Here is a 20,037-nt window from a genome sequence, read left to right as displayed (position 1 = left end):
TTTTTGAAGACAGTTTGTCAAACGTGAAAAGGAGTTATCTTATAATCCAACAATTCACAGTTCTCATTCTTCACACCTACCCAATATGAGTTAAAATCCATGGCCACACAAAAATTTGTACACAAATGTTTATAGTAATGTTATTCATAATAGCTTAAAAGTGGAAAAAGTGAAATGTCCATCAACTAATGAATAGGTAATCAAATTGCGATACAATAGGCTATTTTACAGTAAGAAGAAGCGCAGTACTAATCCATGCCATAACATGTATAAACCTGAAAATCACTATGGTAAATGAAAAAATAGTCATAAATCATTACATATTGTATGATACCATTTAAATGAAATGTGCAAAACAGAAAAATCTGTATATTCAAAAAGTAAATTAGTGATTGCTTGGCCTGTGGTACAGGAAAGTAAGGGCAGAGGGATTGGGAGTAATTGCTAATGGATGCAAAGTCTTTTTGGTGATGAATATTCTAAAATTAGATTATTGTTATTATTGTTTGCACAAATCTGTAAATATACTAAAAACCATGGAATTTTACATTTCAGATAGTTTAACATCATAAAATATAAATTACATTTCAATAAAGATTTTTAAAAACAACATCAAAAAAGAAGCAGTTAGAACTTCCAAATCTTCTGCTCTTTTCAAGGAGATCAGTGGTACATCTCTCCACTCTAAGCAGGTTATAATAAAGGGCCTTTGGAAAGGGAACAACTCCCGAAAAGAGAGAGATTACATGTAATATTTTAATATCCCCAATTAACACTCCAACCACATGTTTAATTAATAGTGCTTTTCCCCCATGACAAAAATATGAAGATACAGAGCTTACCCAAAGAAAGAGCAGAGTGCTCTCCACTTGAAAATCCCATGCATCTAAACAGTTTTCAACTTTGATTTTAACATCTAAATACTGAAATATAATTATAACACTTACAATTAAAAAAAAAGGATGTAAGGCCTCGAATGGGGTGACTTATGCTAAAGTTTCATGTCAATAAAGTAAAACCTAAGTTGTTTACTTGAAAGATCTGACCTTTCAAGAATCCAGGGAGAGATAATAGCCAAGCAGGCCAGTTTTAAAAAAACAGAACATTCTCAGTAACCAATCAAAAGGGGCCCAGTTAATCTAAGTTAGCATGATAAGAATGTCCTCTCTGCTTTAACCCATATAAAGAATGTAGCCTGATGCTAACAAGTCTATTTTTGCACTACTGCTGTTTCCTCATTTCTGATAAATCTGCCTGACACAGCTTATGTCTCCTGGGTGCTGCCTGGTTCATGAATTGTATTGAAAATCAGTTAGATCTTTGAAACTCAGCTTGTTAGGATTCTGCTCTCTGACAGTCTTTGAAGACGGTATCTGAAGGAGGCTTGTGGCTATCCCTGTAACCCATTAGGTATGCAGATGAGGTGACTGCTGGCTCCTTTAGACTTCTCTGCCTTCCTCACCAAACCCAGAATTTGTCAGTAAGTTCCTCTTGAATTTCAGCTGTACTCTCTTCGTTGAGCTCTCTGATACTTTTGGCTTTCCAGTTCAAGGTCCTTTTGTGTTGTAGCAAAGCATATGACCTTTGGGTGTTTTGTGGTGCTCCATTAGACAGACAAGGGCTGAAGCTTTAGAGGTAAAGGATAGCTGTTGCCACATTCACAGGGATTTTGTTTCTCTCCTCCTTGTTTCTTGTCTTATATGCAAAGGTAAAAAAAAATCATTGACTATATTGGTCAAAGGAATCTCAGAGCCGAGCCACAACTTGACTAATGGGCATGGATCAAACACTTAAAAACTGTTAAAGTGTCTGCCACCTAAAACTAGGGTTCCTGTGTTAGGATAAGGTGGTGACAGAATGGGTTAGCTTGACACTAGTGCACTTGCCACTTGCCAGTTTCAAGAAAAATTTCCATTCAGTGAAGAATACTATAAAATATCACACAATACAGCAGTGTAGCACTACCATCTTGGGCTTTTTTTTTCTCAGCTCCAAGAAACCCAAGACACAATACAAGAATGGGATCTTTACATTCTAAAGTATCCAGTACTCTATCTTCTGGTATACCTGCTTCTCTTATGCTCAAAATGTATGTTCCTGGAAGCTGTAAATATTTACAAAAAAAAAAAAATGGCAAAACCTTACTAAAAATAATTTAGAATTGCAATGGCTTTTATGAGGAATGTTATAGTTGCACATAATCATCCATCTAAGAGGTGCACATGAAAATAAGCACTCCCAAATTAGGCATAGAGAATGGTACATCTATTTTCATTGATATGAAGTAGTTTCTATAAGACCTGAGGATTCTAAAATAGCTTCACTAAAATATTCTTTACAAAAGACTGTAAGACTGATGAAACAAACCCCTATTGTCCCTCTCTTTCCTCCTCTGCTTACTAACATTTTCACTTAGTCGAATTCCCTCCTCAAAGAACAAAATAAAGGTTGATAAATGTCTTGTGAAGTTAGGCCCTCAAATCAATCAGATGTGCTTCTTTAACCACCTTTATATCTTGGTCAAGATCTTGAGCTCAGAGCAGTGGCTAAAGGCATTGCTGTTCTACTAGAAAATCCCAAGAAACCATCCCCAAAGTATTTTGTCAAAAAAAAAAAATCGTGAAAGGACTGCAAATCAATTTTATAAATAGAAAAAGAATGAACCAGCCTCTGACTATAAGTTAAGATTAAAAGCACTATTTTTAAAACATTCTGGTCTATGCATGTTGAGCCCATACATAGAAAATGCTTTTTCTGCCCTCTGTGGTAATAGGTTTAACTCTGAATTCAGTAATCTAGTTAAAAAACACAAACTGGGTTGGGAAGACAGTGATATAGCCAAAATATGCCTTTATGGCACAATGACTAACTCTAGTCAGTTATTTTGAGACCTCTTTATAAGAAAAAGTTGCATAAAATCTCCATGTATAAGGGATCCTCCCTCCCTGCACCAGGATTAAAATCATAGAAACTCTTACTTTGGAGAAAAGGCATTGGCTTACATCTACATAGCAAGCCTTGCATTTATGTTTGAGATGCTTTTCACGATCATGTTGTCTTAATGGACTTTTACTCCCACCTTATTTATTTTAGCAAATGATAGTATTTAGGTCTGAAGTCTACATTCTGTGCCTTTTAAATGTTAATTCTCTACCTTATCATACTTAAATGCCATCCCTTTAGAAATGCAAAATGAGAGCAGCCATCTGTAGATTGTTATTAAGAAATAGAATGAATAAAATGGACCTTAATTGGGTTAAAACAAAAGTTTTAATGTAACATTACCAAGGGATGGATGGACCAAAGGGACACCTTGGCTACTTCCCTAACATTAAAGGGTGTTAAGCAAGTCTGCCCTATTTATCCATTGGGAGAATTTTTTAAGCTAGAAGGCAGAGATCACAATGAGAAACCTGACTTGTAACCACTTGAGGCAATGGTCAGGTAGGTTAATCAAGATCAAGACTGAAAAAAGGACAAGGGTCCTTTGGCTCAACTCACTGATAAGGACTCAAAGTCTTTTGCATAAGAGTAGGTAAAATGATCAGGGCAAAAGAAATTTCCAGACTCCTTGATATGGGAGCCTCATGTGCTGTGGTGCCAAAATCTATTGGTAAAGCCCTCACTTGGGCTACGATTTGATTGAGAGAACATAAAAATATAAGGATTGATGGGTTTCGAACTAGAGAATTTCTATTCGAGGGACATTAACTAAAGCTGCCGTGTCACATTTCCTCAGACTAAGGAAAGTCTATACAGCCCATAATGTCCAACAATGGGCAGAAATAGCCTCATCAGAGAAACAGTTTGATAGAGAAGTGAAATGGAAATTTGGAAGATTTGTTGTCTAAAAAGGAAGAGGGCAATGACAATTGGAAAAGTGACAAATAAAAAATCTTAAAAGTCTGTTTTAGCCATCTGGGTGAATAATCTTGTTCCATTAGCTACAAATATAATTCTGATCCAGATTTGCATGTGTTTTTATGAACTAGTGAGTTTTGTGTGTTACTGTATCAGGCATATGGCTAAAATTTTAGACTAAAAACTGCAAGATCTGCTTTTGTGTATGTTGATGTATGCCTTGTAGTATTTATGTATGTTTGTACGTCATATATACAGAGTATTTTTCTATCTTCAAATGGTATTGCCAACATTAATATATGTTAAGGATCTCTATTTAATTGACTTGAAGAAAATAAGTGTTTATATAAATGAAATATTCCTAAAACTGCTAGAAATATGGGAATGAATTCAAATGCTTTTCATGTACACTTGTTTGTGGATAACTTCAGTGCATGAAAAGTTAGCTAAAGCGTGCTGGTTTATTTAAAATAGGGGAGGAGACCACCCCTCATATAGTCTTTTGCCCAATTTCTGCCTCCAAAGAAAGAAGAAGTAAAAACTAAAAGGCAGAAATGACATCCACAGGCAGACAGCCTGGCACCGCACCATGGGACTGGTAGTTAAAGATCGACCCCTGACCTAACTGGTTATGTTATCTATAGATTCCATGCATTGTATGGAAAAGCACTGTGAAAATCCCTATTCTGTTTTGTTCTGATCTAGTTACTGGTGCATGCAGCCCCCAGTCATGTACCCCCTGCTTGCTCAATCAATCACGACCCTCTCATGCACACCCCCTTAGAGTTGTGAGCCCTTAAAAGGGACAGGAATTGCTCACTCAGGGAGCTTGACTCTTGAGACAGGAGTCTTGCCGATGCTCCTGGCCGAATAAGCTGCTTCCTTCTCTAACTCAGTGTCTGAGGGGTTTTGTCTGTGGCTTGTCCTGCTACCAAAATAGACAAGTCTTTGGAGTTGTCAGCATTTTCTACCTAGGTTTCCTAATATAATAATTTCATGTTATCTCTATATTATGCAATTCATAAACAAGAAAAATAATTCAATGATGAATAGCTTTGTTTTGTGTTATACTTTATCTACTAAAAAAAATAGTTCCCTAAATATCTTTGGTAATTTACACTTTTAAAGTTTTGCTAAGTTAAGTTGAAGAATAGATAATTATGGACTATCTAGATCATTTTCAAATAATGCAAATGGTGAAACATCAATTTCTGAACATATGTGTAAGCTGTAAACACAAAATAAAATTCTAAGGTCACCGATCATCTGAATGACCCCTACTCTTGGCTATAGCATTCCAAAATTAACCTGAAAAACAAGTTCAGGCCATGACGGGAAGAGGGGTGGGGGTCAGACATGCCTCAGTATACCTCCTGCTTTTTAGAATTCAGGAAAAGACAACAGCACAGACCTTAAGTCTGATAAGAAACATTTACAATCTATTCTCTCTGAAGCCTGCTACCTGGAGGCTTCATCTGCATGATAAAACCTTGGTCTCCACAACCCTTAATTGGAAACCAGACATTTCTTTCTATTGATAATAACTCCTTCAATCATTTAACAATCAGAAAATTTTTAACTCTACCTATGACCTGGAAGAACCTGCTTCAATTTTTACTGCCCTTCCAGATTGAACCAATGTAAATCTTACATGTATCATTCGATGTATTATGTCTCCCTAAAATCCATAAAAGCAAGCTGTACCCCAACCTCATGGGCACAAGTCATCAGGACCTCCTAGGACTGTGTTAAGGGCATGTTCTTAACCTTGGCAAAATAAACTTTCTAAATTGATTGGTACCTATCTCAGATACTTGGTGGTTCAAAAAGTTTATATACTTTTGGCATCTTGTTTTTATATGGTATAAAGAAGCTAAAAATATTTGGATTTGTAAATAAATATGAAAAATTGTACCATAAAGAAACACATGTTTCTCACTGCACTTACATAATAATTAGGCCCAAGTTTAATGAGACTAGATTTATTCTGCAAACCCAATGGTCTTTCTTTGATTATCTTTAGTAGAAATGGGGAAGCTGTAGAGAGAAAAAGAACATGTGTCAGAAATAGAGTATATACACTCATTATTAGATTCTCTTTTTTTTTCTTTATTTCTTCTTCTAAAAAAAAAAACAGGATACATATGCAGAATGTGCAGGTTTATTACATAGGTATATGTGTACCATGGTGGTTTCCTACACCTATTGACTCATCCTCTAAGTTCCCTCCCCTCAGCCCCCACCCTACAACAGGCCCTGGTATGTGTTGTTCCACTCTCTGTGTCCTTGCATTCTCAATGTTCAGCTCCCACTTATGAGGGAGAACATGTGGTGTTTGGTTTTCTGTTCCTGTGTTAGTTGGCTGAGGATGATGGCTTCCAGCTTCATCCATGTCCCTGCAAAGGACACAATCTCATTCCTTTTTTAGGTAGCATAGTATTCCATGGTGTATATGTACCACGTTTTCTTTATCCAGTCTGTTATTGATGGGCATTTGACTTGGATCCATGTCTTTGCTATTGTAAATAGTGTTGCAATAAACGTACGTGAGCATGTGTCTTTAGGGTAGAATGATTTATATTCCTTTGAGTATATACCCAGTAATGGGATTGCTGGGTCAAATGGTATTTTGGGTTCTAGACCCTTGAGGAATCTCCATACTGTCTTCCACAATAACTGAACTAATTTACATTCCCACCAATAGTGTAAAAGTGTTCCTATTTCTCCACAGCCTCTCCAGCATCTATTATTTCCTGACTTTTTAATAATCACCATTCTGACTTGTGTGACATGGTATCTCATTGCAGTTTTGACTTGAATTTCTCTGATGATTAGTGATGTTGAGCTTTTTTTTCCATATGTTCATTGGCCGGATAAATGTCTTCTTTTGAGAAGTGTCTGTTCATATCCTTTGCCCACTTTTTGATGCGGTTGTTTTTTTTTCTTGTAAATATGTTTAAGTTCCTTGTAAATTCTGGATATTAGACTTTCATCAGATGGGTAGATTGCAAAAATTTTCTCCCACTCTGTACTCCGTAGGTTGCCTGTTCACTCTGATGATATTTTCTTTTGCTGTGCAGAAGCTCTTTAGTTTAATTAGATCCTATTTGTCAATTCTGGCTTTTGTTGCAATTGCTTTTGGTATTTTTGTCAAGAAGTCTTCACCCATGCCTATTTCCTGAATGGTATTGCCTAGGTTTTCTTCAGGGTGTTTATGGATTTGGGTTTTACATTTAAGTCTTTAATCCACCTTAAGTTAATTTTTGTATAAGGTGTAAGGAAGGGGTCAAGTTTCAGTTTTCTGCATATGGCTAGCCAGCTTTCCCAGCACCATTTACTGAATCAGAGATCCTTTCCTCATTGCTTGTTTTTGTCAGGATTGTCAAAGACCAGATGGTTGTAGATGTGTGGAGTTATTTCTGAGGTCTCTGTTCTGTTCCATTGGTCTATATGTCTGCTTGGTACCAGTACCATGCTGTTTTGCTTACTGTAGCCTTGTAGTATGGTTTGAAGTCAGGTAGCTTGATGCCTCCAGCTTTGTTGTTTTTGCTTAGGATTTTCTTTGCTATATGGGGTCTTCTTTGATTGCATATGAAATTTAAAATAGTTTTTTCTAATTCTGTGAAGAATGTCAATGGTAGTTTTATGTGAATAGTATTGAATCTATAAATTTCTTTGGGCAGTATGGCCATTTTCATGATATTGATTCCTCCTATCAATGAGGATGGAATGTTTTTCCATTTGTTTGTGTCCTCTTTTATTTCCTTGACTTTTATTTCTCTTTGAAGAGGTCCTTCACATCCTTTGTTAGCTGTATTCCTAGGTATTTTATTTTCTTTGTAGCAATTGCAAATGGGAGTTCGTTTATGATTTGATTCTCTGTTTGCCTATTGTTGGTGTAAAGGAATGCTTGTGATTTTTGCACATTGATTTTGTATCCTGAGATTTTGCTGAAGTTGTTTATCAGTTGAAGAAGCTTTTGGGCTTAGATGATGGGGTTTTCTAAATATAAAATTATGTCATCTGCAAACAGACAACTTCACTTACTCTCTTTTTATTTGAATACACTTTATTTCTTTCTCTTGCCTGATGGCCCTGGCCAGAACTTCCAATACTATGTTGAATAGGAGTAGTAAGAGAGGGCATCCTTGGCTTGTATAAGTTTTCAAAGGGAATGCTTCCAGTTTTTGCCCATTCAGTATGATATTGGCTGTGGGTTTGTCATAAATAGCTCTTATTATTTTGAGATATATTCCATCAATACCTAGTTTATTGAGGGTTTTTAACATGAAGAGATGTTGAATTTTATTGAAGGCCTATTCTGCATCTAGTGAGATAATCATATGGTTTTTGTCTTTGGTTCTGTTTATGTGATGAATTACATTTATTGATTTAGGTATGTTGAATCAGCCTTGCATCCCAGGGATGAAGCTGGCTTGATTTTGGTGGATAAGGTTTTTGATGTGCTGTTAGATTTGGTTTGCCAGTATTTTATTGAGGATTTTTGCATTGATGTTCATCAGGGATATTGGCCTGAAGTTTTCTTTTTTTGTTGTGTCTCTTCCTGGTTTTGTATCAGGATGATGCTGGCTTCATCAAATAAGTTAGGGAGGAGTCCCTCCTTTTCAATTGTTTGGAATAGTTTCAGAAGTAATGGTACCAGCTCCTCTTTGTATTTCTGGTAGAATTCAGCTGTGAATCTGTCTGGTCCTGGGCTTTTTTTGGTTGTCAGACTATTAACTACTGCCTCAATTTCAGAGCTTGTTATTGGTCTATTCAGAGATTCAACATCTTCCAGGTTTAGTCTTGGTAGGGTGTATGCATCCAGGAACTTATCCATTTCTTCTAGACTCTCTAGTTTATTTGCATAGAGGTGTTTATACTATTCTCTGATGGTAGCTTGTATTTCCATGGGGTCAGTGGTGATATCCCCTTTATCATTTTTTTATTGTGTCTGGTTCTTCTCTCTTTTCTTCTTTATTAGTCTAGCTTGCAGTCTGTCTATTTTGTTAATTTTCTTCAAAAAACCAGCTCCTGGATTCATTGATCTTTTGGAGGGGTTTTCATGTCTCCCTCTCCTTCAATTCTTCTCTGATCTTAGCTATTTCTTGTCTTCTGCCAGCTTTTGAATTACTTTGCTCTTGCCTCTCTAGCTCTTTTAATTGTGATGTTAGACTCAATTTGAGATCTTTCTAGCTTTCCAACATGGGCATTTCGTGCTATAAATTTCCCTTTTAACACAGCTTTAGCTGTGTCCCAGAGATTCTGTTACATTGTCTCTGTTCTTACTGGTTTCCAAGAACTTCTTGATTTCTGCCTTAATTTCATTATTTACCCAGTGGTCATTCAGGAACAGGTTGTTCAATTTCCATGAAATTGTGTGGTTTTGAGAGAGTTTCTTAATCCTGGGTTCTAATTTGATGGCACTGTGGTCTGAGAAACTGTTATGATTTCAGTTCTTTTGCATTTGCAGAAAAGTGTTTTACTTCCAATTATGTGGTTGATTTTAGAATAAGTTCCATGTGGCACTGCAAAGAATGTATATTCTGTTGATTTAGGGTAGAGAGTTCTGTAGACATCTACTAGGTTCACTCGGTCCAGAGCTAATATCAACTCCTGAATATCCTTGTTAATTTTCTGTCTTGTTGATTTGTCTAATACTGACAGTGGGGTGTTAAAGTCTCCCACTGTTATTGTGTGGGAGTCCAAGTCTCTTAGCTTGTTTTATGAACCTGGGTGCTCCTGTATTGGGTGCATATATATCAGAATAGTTAGCTCTTCTTGTCAAATTGTTCCCTTTACCCTTATGTAGTGTCCTTCTTTGTCTTTTCTGATCTTTGTTGGTTTAAAGTCTGTATTGTCAGAGACTAGGAATATAACCATTTTTTTTCTTTCCATTTACTTGGTAAATTTTCCCCCATCTCTTTATTTTGAGCCTGTGTGTCTTTGCACATAAGATGGGTCTCCTGAGTACAGCACACCAATGAGTCCTGACTCCTTATCCAATTTGCCAGCTTGTGTCTTTTAATTGGGACATTTAGCTCATTTACATTTAAGATTACTATTGCTATGTGTGAATGTGATCCTGTCACATGGTGCTATTTGGTTATTTTGCACACTGGTTGATGCAGTTTCTTTGTAGTGCCATTGGTCTTTATGTTTTGGTGCGTTTTTGCAGTGGCTGCTACTGGTTTTTCCTTTCCATATTATGTGCTTCCTTCAGGAGCTTTTGCAGGACAGAGCTGGTGGTAAAGAAATCCCTCAGCATTTGCTTGTCTGGAAAGACTTTTATTTCTTTTTCACTTATGATGCTTAATTTGGCTGGATATTAAATTCTGGGTTGAAAATTCTTTTCTTTAAGAACGTTGAATATTGGCTCCCAATTTCTTCTGGCTTGTAGAGTTTCTGCTGAGAGGTCTGCTGTTAGTCTGATGGGCTTCCCTTTGTAGGTGACTTGGTGTTTCTCTCTGGCTGCCCTTAGCAGTTTTTCCTTCATTTCAACCTTGGAGAATCTGATGACTATGTGTCTTGGAGTTGATTTTCTCATGGAGTACTTTAACAGTGTTCTCTGTGTTTCCTGAATTTGCATGTTGGCTTGTCTTCCCAGGTTAAAGAAGTTCTCCTGGATAATATACTGAAGTGTGTTTTCCAGCTTGCTTCCACTCTCCCCATCTCCTTCTGATACTCCAATCAATCTTAGGCTTAGTGTTTTTATGAAGTCCCATATTTTTTGAAGGCTTTGTTCATTCCTTTTCATTCTTTTCTCTGTTCTTGTCTGGATGTCTTGTTTCAGTAAGGTGGTCTTCAAACTCTTATATCCTTTCTTCTACTTGGTCAATTCAGCGTTGATACTTGTGTATGCTTCACGAAGTTCTTGTGCTGTGGTGTTTTTCAGCTCCATCAGATCGTTTATGTTCCTCTCTAAACTGGTTATTCTAGTTAGCAATTCCTCTGACCTTCTATCAAGGTTATTACCTTCTTTGCATTGGGTTAGAACATGCTCCTTTAGCTAATCATAGTTTTTTATTAACCATCTTCTGTCAATTACTCCATATGATCCTCTGTGCCAGTTCTGTGCCCTTGATGGAGAGACACTGCAATCATTTGGAGAAGAAAAGGCTCTCTGGGCTTTTGGGTTTTCAGCATTTTTTCATTGATTCTTTCTCATATTTGTGAGTTTGTCTGGTTTTGGTCTTTGAGGCTGCTGACCCTTGGATGAGGTTTTTGTGGGGGCCTTTTGTTGTTGATGCTGTTGTTGCCACTTTCAGCTTGTTTTTATTTCAATAGTCAGGTCCCTCTTCTGTAGGGCTGCTGCAGTTTGCTGGGGGTTCACTTCAGACCCTATTCATCTGATTTGCTCCTGTGCATGGAGATGTCACTCAAGAAGGCTGGAGAGCAGCCAAGATGGGTACCTGCTCCTTCTTCTGGGACCTCTGACCTTGAGGGGCACCAACCTGATGCCAGTAGGATTACTCCTCTATAGGGGGTCTGGCAACCCTTCTTGGAAGATCTCATCCAGTTGGGTGGCATGGGGAGTAGGACTTGTTTAATGAAGGACTTTGTTCCTTGGTGGAGAGGGTGTGTTTTACTAGGGGGAAACCCATTCATCTGGGCTGTTCGGATAACTCAGAACTACCAGGAGGAGAGGCTTAATTCTGCTGGTCCACAGAGACTGGGGCCGCCCCTCCCCCTGGGGGCTCGGGCCCAGGGAGATCCGCGTTCTGTCCCTGAGCCTCTGGCTGGAGTTATTGGAGATGCTGCAGGGAAGCCCCACCCACTGAGGAGGATGTGTCAGGATTAGACCTAGAGAGGCACGCTGGCCGCATACTGCCACAGCCAGTGTGTTGGGCAGTGGGAACAAGTCTTGGGAACAAGCCATCCAGCCTTCCTGGCTCCAGCAGGGGAAAAGAGCAGCCTGGGACTATAGAAATGGGTGCCGCCCTTCCCCTGCCCAGGGAGCTTAGGCAGTTGCTAGTTCCAGAGCTGGCTGCTGCCCCTACCCCAAGGAGCTCAAATGGCGTAGACAGCAGGCAGCCTCAGCCAGTGCTGGCCGCCCCTCCCTGGGGAGTTAGGTAGGCTTAAGCATATTCCAGCTGAGGGGCTATAAGAATCTGCGTGTTCCATGGTTGAGACACCAGGCCCCAGTGGCGTGGGTTCACAAGTGGGATCCATGGGTTGCACAGTTCCGTGGGAAAAGCAGTTTCCTCAGCTGGGTTGCGTGCTCACTCACTGCCTCCCTTGGCTGGGGGGAGGGGATTCCCCTTCCCCGTGCGGCTCTCAGGTGGGCTGCCACACCACACGGCTCTTCCTTCTCTCCGTGGGTCATGCCAGCCTTCTAGTCAAATTTTGATGAAAGAACCTGGATACACTGGTTGCCGCTGAAGGATTCACAAGCCTCTTATGGCTTTTTTTCAATGGGAGACTCCGAATGCTGCTGCTTCAAGTCGGTCATCTTGGCCCCCCCACCTCATTATTAGATTCTAGCTCTGTTCATTGTTTTTGAGGTTTTGTTACCCACCTATAAACTGACCTGAATCCTGAATTCTTCTTATTTCTTCCAATATCTGTGTGTGACCCTTCACACTCACATCTGCAGTTTTCTGCACTTTTCTGACTTGGAATCACTAAAAACGAAAACTACCTTTATTACTGGAGCCCCTACAAACTGGAGCTGGACAACTTGATGTAAATCTTAAGAGAAAACCTTTGTGCCCAATGTGCGAGACACTCAGAGAGTTCACCAAAGCACCTGATGCTATAACCAGGGACTACCTAACTGCAAACCAGAAAAAAATAGGCTTTAAGCTCAGATCTGGAAATATTTTCAACTAACTGCCCTCTGAACTCAGAGAAAAAAAAATCGTTTGTTCTAGCCATCAACTTTTGTTTTTCTTTTGTTATTTTAGTTGATTTGGCTCATGGTGACTTTGAGTCAAAAATTGAACCTCTATAACCAAGAATTATGACCAATTATTGGGTACAATTTTGCTAGTAGTTATTCTAGTAATCTCCGGAGTGCGCTGCCTCCTCTCATGAATCTTAATGCTTGCTTGCAGCTATCCCCCACACAACAGTTGATCCAATTCTACAATTAGAACAAGATTGAGAGCAACAGAAAAGATCAACCATGGATCCTGAAATTGTGATTTAAAAATTTCACTCTGAGACTAAATAAAAATCTGCAGCATCATGATGACTGAGAGTGGCACTAATGCCTTAAATTTTGATCAAACCGCTCGGTATCACTGAGTCTGGCAAAAGGTGGAAACTGTTAAAGAAAACATGGCAGGCCCAAAATGAGTCACTCATACTAAAAATCCACATGACCATCTAAACTTAAGTTGTTTATTTGTAAGATCTGGCCTTCTGAGAATTCAAGGAAAATATGATAGCCAAATCCCTAAATGGTCCAGTTTTCAAAACAAATAGGGGATTCTCGCAACCAATCCCAAGGTTCTCAGTCAACCTGAGCCAATATAATGACGTTCCCTCTGTTTTATCCCGTACAAGCAGAGTGATCTCATGTCAAACAATACACTTTTTTTGCGCTATGCTTCTTCCTTGTTTTTGATAAAGCTGCCTTAAAAAAGGCGACTTTTCTGCTGTGCCTGGAGCTCCTATTTTGAAGACTGGATGATGCTTCATTCATTAATTTCTGATAAAAGCCAATTCGAACTCTAAAACTCAGTCAGTTGAAATGTCCTTTAGCATAATTAATTTTGGGGATAGAAATCAGAATCAAAATGAAAATAAGACTAGACTGAAAAGATATTTGGAGTGGTACTGGGATTAGTAAATACAGATTACCCTTTTAAGGAGCGTTATAAGTGAAAGCAAAACATCGACATGTTAGCTGGAGAGAAGGATGATTATCTTTGCTTATTTGTTTTGTTTTGTTTTGTTTTTAATATGGGAGAATACTTATTTGCTGATGGCCAAGAACTAATAAGAATTGATGTGGACAAGAATTGTTAGAGCCACATCCTTAAGGAGCTGAGTGTGAATGTGCACATTTGGAATTCTAGTGTTAGACTGGAGCACATTTTCATTCGTGGTAATGGCAAGGAAAACAGAGTACATGATTAAATATCCAGGCTAAGTGTTTAAGAAAGTGACAAGAGTTTGTGGATGTTCTCTTCTGATTTCTTTTATCAGCGAAATATGAGTCAGCAAGGCAAGACAGTGGGGAGCATAATGACGTTTCAGAATTTATGGAACTAAAGTGAGAACATGCCCTACCATTGTGTGCTTTATTGCAGTTGTGAACAAATTATTTGTTGACTTGGATTTAACCAGGTTTGAGGTTTTTCCAGAGAGGCAACTAAAGGGAAAATGGCAAGGGAGTTGCAGGTGTTCGTAGGGAATGACAGTAATCATGAAACCATAGGATATGTGGTTTTCAATGGAAGAACTGAGTATATGGAAAGGGACAATGCAAAAATGGAAGAATTAATGGATAAATGTCTTGGTGGCATAAAATATTAAAGTCTGGAAATGGGAAAGAGAAATATAAGAGGGAGTATTCAAAGATTGAGAGGCTTAAATATAAGAGTAGGGAAGAGTAATGTGATAGCAATCCTCAAGTATAATATGTGATGATGAAAGTCAGTGGCTGAGGCAGGCTGATGAACAATACTATTGAAGTAGAGAAATCAGGGAATTAAAAAGTAAAGACACTGGAAGAAATAGTTACGTTGACATTAAAATTATAAAAAATTATGATATGAGTATTATTAAAATATGGGGCAGTCATCAAAATGCTAAACACTTCAGTAAAAAATAAGTATGGTAAAATTTAAAAACAGCTTCATATTTTTGGCTTCTGAATGCATGGTATTTTGCATTCTGGTAAAGTGCATATCTTTACATGTCTTGCTTAAAATACTCTTAAAATACTTGCAGTATTTTAGAGTATACTTCTTCTCTACTCCTTGATGAGATGTGTGGAGCAATCATGATTGTCTTAGTCCATTCAGGCTGCTATAACAAAAATATCACAAGCTGAGTAGCTTATTAAAAAAACATTTATATCTCACAACTCTGGAGGTTGGAACACTCAAGATCAAGACACTGGTAGATTTGGTGTCTGATGAGGGCTCATTTCCTTATAGATGGTACCTTCTAACTGTGTCCTCATAGAGTGAAAGGGGCAAACAAACCTTTTTAGACCTGTTTTACAAGGACATCAATCCCATTCATGAGGGCTTTCACCTCATGACCTAATCACCTCTCAAAGATCCTACCTCTTAATACCATCACATTGGGGATTATGTTTTGATAGGGACAGGAGGCAGCCAAATGCCTAGGCAGATAGGCACGGGTCAAGAAAAGTGACTAGGGGATCTAAAGGTGACTATGACAAGGAGTAGAATGTTTTATTAAAAATATCTAGTTTACAAAGCCAATGAAAAGCAAATTCATAGAAATAAACTTGGAAAATGTAGTGAGACTCCTGAAATGGTAAAAACGATAAGCTCTGCAAATCCTTTGCACAATAAACAAAGATAAAACAAGACAAAATTGTCAAAAATCATTTCAAGATTCTGGAAAATGACCAAAGGAATACAAAACTTTAAGAATAATTTATTAAAGAAAAACTATTAATGCTATGGTAAAAAATAATAATAATAATGGGAGTTTGTGGCATTTTAGCTGAGCTGTTCCCATCCTCATAGCTAGCTCTAGCCTGTGGCAATTCTACCATAACAGCTCAAGCCAGGAATCTAATAGCTTCCCTATTAAAGTAGAATGACATGATTTGTAGCTGACAGCAGGGAGACCACATGCTCAGGTATATTGTCGAAAACAATAGTTATCTGTGGCAAATGAACAGGGAAGGCCAACATCACATCTAAACATAGATTGTGAAACTGGTGATTTTAAGCAACAGACCAGAAGATTAGCCAGAAACCTAGCATGAAATTGTGGACAATGCAACAGCCAAAATGGTCTCGAAAGCACCCATATAGTCATGGTAGTCAGGAATATTCCATATATATACGAAGTAGCATCCATGCTCAGGGGAAATTGGAAAGGGCCAAGCTATGCACAAGTTCATGGCTGACTCACTAGTAGAGGAGATGGGAGTAAGTCCTGCAGAAAGTAAAACTTGCATGAGTGAAAACTGCCTGGATATTGAATACTTTTTCCAACACAAAGGTAAATCCATTGGCAGAGTGGAAGCCTTATTTTCGCAAGTTGTTGGGACATAGACTCTGACCAGTCAAGAAGATACGCCAACCCAAGGACAACCACTAGGAATCCAGGCTCAAAAAATGAAAATGGGAATTGAAAAAAAAAATGCAAAGACATCAGTGATGACACACTGCTAGAGAGGCAGAGTCTTCAGAATTGCTCCAGCAAAGCACTAAACAAACAAACAAACAACAGAAGAATAGAAACAACGATTTCAAGATAGGCTTTCAGGATTCAGAATTGCCCAACTATATTATATTAAAAATGTCCTGTTTTCAACAAAGTATGACACATAATTAAAAAAACACAATGTTATATATATTATAAACATTATATTACTTGTGATATTATTATAAATATATATTATATATAAATATCTATATATAAAATGCAGGTAATGTAAACTATGTTCTAGTGTTTTATTGGAGGTAAAACTTGTGAGTGATAAAATAGAATATTTAATTGAGAAGATTTCCAAGCAAAATATTAGAGCATTGAGTGGCATTGTGCCTCCTGACTGCTTACCCTGAAATGCAAAATGATAGAGATAAATTCAAGAGAAACTGTAAAGCAAAGCAGAACCAAAAGTTGAAGATTTGGAGATTTCCTGCCTATCTTTGTTGCAAAGATTGTTCTAAGGAGAACACTAAGGAAATGGCTGCACAATCATTTGACAAAAACTTTATAGGATTATATGAGTGAAAACACTGCCTGTTTTAACTGAAAGGGATAGAGACAGGACACAATGAAGGAGGGCTGCCAGACTTCCTAGATTTGACAGGATGGAACGATACAGCTGAAATGAGCTGAAAATGAGCACTAATAATAGAGAAGAGGAAAAGATACTCTGAAGGTGATTCAGAGATGATCGGAGCCACTGCCTTAATTTCCACAGTTTGGATGGCCTTTGCCTGTAGCCTTGCTGGCAGGACCACCCAGCGACCCCAGCCATGGAAGTGACACTGCCCTCCCAGTAGACCTGGAAAAGGGGCATCAAGCCAAACAGCATTATTCTTGAGTCTTACAATCTAAATAAATTTGTCTTGCTAGACATTCGGACTTGCTTGGAAACCATGGCCCTTTGCTTCCTTCTTATTTTTCCCTGTGGAACACAAAGTTCTACTTATCAGGTTTCATAGCTGGAGGGGAATTTTGCCTCAGTATGAATTGTACATCCTGTCTCACCCATGACAGATTGAGATGATATTTAGATAAGACTTTGGACTTTAAATGTTAGAGTTGGAGCTGTTAGGATGGAATGAACACATTTTGTTTGGGAGAAGGACACGAATATGGGGAAGTGAGGGCTGGAGTTCTATGGAGTAAATTATCTCTCTCCAAAATTTCATATTTTGGAGCCGTGAGCCCCATTGTAACAGTATTTGGAAATGGTATCTTTGGGATATCATAAGGTTTCAATGAGGTCATAGGGGTGGGCCCCTCATGATGAGATTAGTGCCCTTATGGGAAGAGATACTAGAGAGTTTGCTTTTTGGTGGCCAACTGTAGGCTAGGAAGACAGCCCTTACCAGAATGTAACCATGCTGCTACCCTGGTCTCAGATTTCCAACATCCAGAATAAATATACTACACTATATATACAAAGGAAACCTAAGAAAACTGTTAGCAAGCTGAAGCCAGAAATATATAAAAATGATTATGCATCATGATCAACTGGAACTTTAAATTACTGTAAGACACTTAACTAATATAATGACCAAAAATTCCCATAGTCATCTGAACAGAAACAGAATATACATTTCACAAAACTCACCACCTACTCCTGACAAAAACAATAACAATGACAACAACACAGCAGCTAATATTTAATTTATTAGCACATTAAACTGTGAATCTATGGCTTTCCCACAAACATTGAAACTACAACACAAGTCTTCTCTCAACTTACACTTAATCATTGTCCTGGAGGTTCTAGCAAAGACAATATTGCAAGAAAATAAATAAAAAGGCTTCACATTGGAAAGGCTAAAGCAAAGTTATGTTTTATCACAAAATTATCCTGTATGCAGAAAGTCCTAAGGAATACACACACACACACACACACACACACACACACACACACACACACACACAATTACAAGTAATAAACATTTTTTGCAAAAATCACAAGATACAAGATCAATTAACTTTTTTTACACTACCAAATGAACAATCAAAATGAAAATATGAAAAGTAATCATATTAGAAACAAGATTAGGAAATAGGAATAGATTTAACAAAAAGCAAAGGACTCATATACTGAAAAACTACCAAATATTGCTGAGAGAAATCAAAGAAGATCTAAATAATGGGGTGGATATATGATGATCATGGATTAGAGTATTCCAAATTGTGAAAAAATATCCTTCCCACATTGATCTATAGAATTAACACAGTCTCTATCAAAATATAATCATCCTTTTTGCAGAAATGGATAAGGTGGTCTTAAATGGAAATTCAAAGGACACAGAATTGCTAAATATTTTTTAAAACATAAGGAAAAAGTTGGCCAGGCGCGGTGGCTCACGCATGTGGTCCCAGCACTTTGGGAGGCCGAGGCAGGTGGATCACGAGGTAAAGAGATCGAGACAATCCGGGCCAACGTGGTGAAACCCTGTCTCTACTAAAAATACAAAAATTAGCTGGGCGTGGTGGTGTGTGCCTGTAGTCCCAGTTACTTGTGAGGCTAAGGCAGGAGAATCACTTGAACCCTTGAAGCGGAGGTTGCAGTGAGCCGAGATCATGCCATTGCACTCCAGCCTGTGCGACAGAGTGAGACTCCATCTCAAAAAATAAATAAATAAATACATAAAGAAAAATAAACATATTGATCACTAATTTTACCCAAGTTTACAATATTTATCATTAAAATACTTAATCACCACCTTTCATCCCCAGTATAAGCCATTATTTTCCTGTCTACAAAAAAAATGTACAGATGGGAAACTTTTATTTCTTTTTAAATAATATACAGAATGTCAAGCATTATTTTTAAAATTCAATATAGTTCTAGAATACATACAAGTTTCTATAATAATTCTAAAACTATTTGTAAACTATTATACAGGTAGCAATTATTTTCTTTACATTGCTATTTATAAAATTAGACATATAAAATTTGATTCTCAATTTACTACTGATATTAATAATTTAAAGTGCATTAATGAAGAGCTAAGGCAAAATTATCAATTCTTTTCTGTTAAAAATGTATTCCAAATTATTATTACAGTCCCTCATTGCAAATATTAAGGGACATAAATAAATCAGAATATACTTACCAATTGTTTTTCAACTATAACATGCATTTCTATATACTTTGCAAAATCTTGCTGTGGCTGAAAAAATCCACAAATTTTACATCAAAATTACAGAATTACTTAAGTATTTTTAGTGCATGTCACTACTGTTAATGAACTAAATATTGAAAAACACAATTTTGCATATAGAAATAAAACCAGATAATATAAGCAACACTAGATATCATAAAATCTTTTTCATCTATTTGTCACTTTTCTGTACCTAATCAATTATTTAATTTACTTGGGAAACAACTTTCCTCTATCTTCTATTCTCCATATTTTCATTGGTTCCAAGCTATTCATATTATTCTCTCTTTTACCAGGCCTGCCTTACAAGAGCTCCTGAAGGAAGCACTAAACATGGGAAGGAAAAACCAGTACCAGCCACTGCAAAAACATGCCAAATTGTAAAGACCATCAATGCTAGGAAGAAACTGCATCAATTAACGAGCAAAATAACTAGCTAACATCATAATGACAGGATTAAATTCACACATAACAATATTAACCTTAAATGTAAATGGGCTAAATGCTCCAATTAAAAGACACAGACTGGCAAATTGGATAGAGTCAAGACCCATCAGTGTGCTGTATTCAGGAGACCCATCTCATGTGCAGAGACAAACATAAGTTCAAAATAAAGGGATGTAGAAAGACCTACCAAGCAAATGGAAAACAAAAA

General features: G+C 37.5%; 1 protein-coding gene across 1 annotated transcript in view; it reads right to left on the bottom strand.

The window, feature by feature from the left end:
- Positions 1–20,037, bottom strand: part of ADAM2 (ADAM metallopeptidase domain 2) — an 80,707-nt gene that overhangs the window by 32,510 nt on the left and 28,160 nt on the right. The window contains exons 7-8 of the mRNA XM_063709322.1: positions 16,765–16,852; positions 12,437–12,461 (exon numbers count right to left, since the gene is read on the bottom strand). Of these exons, the coding sequence (XP_063565392.1) occupies positions 12,437–12,461; positions 16,765–16,852 (113 nt within the window). The remainder of the gene's footprint in view (positions 1–12,436; positions 12,462–16,764; positions 16,853–20,037) is intronic.

Source organism: Gorilla gorilla, chromosome 7, assembly GCF_029281585.2.
Source record: "Gorilla gorilla gorilla isolate KB3781 chromosome 7, NHGRI_mGorGor1-v2.1_pri, whole genome shotgun sequence".
Taxonomy (NCBI): Eukaryota; Metazoa; Chordata; class Mammalia; order Primates; family Hominidae; genus Gorilla; species Gorilla gorilla.
The sequence above is the reverse complement of the archived record's forward strand: the minus strand, read 5'-3'. Positions and strand labels throughout refer to the sequence as shown.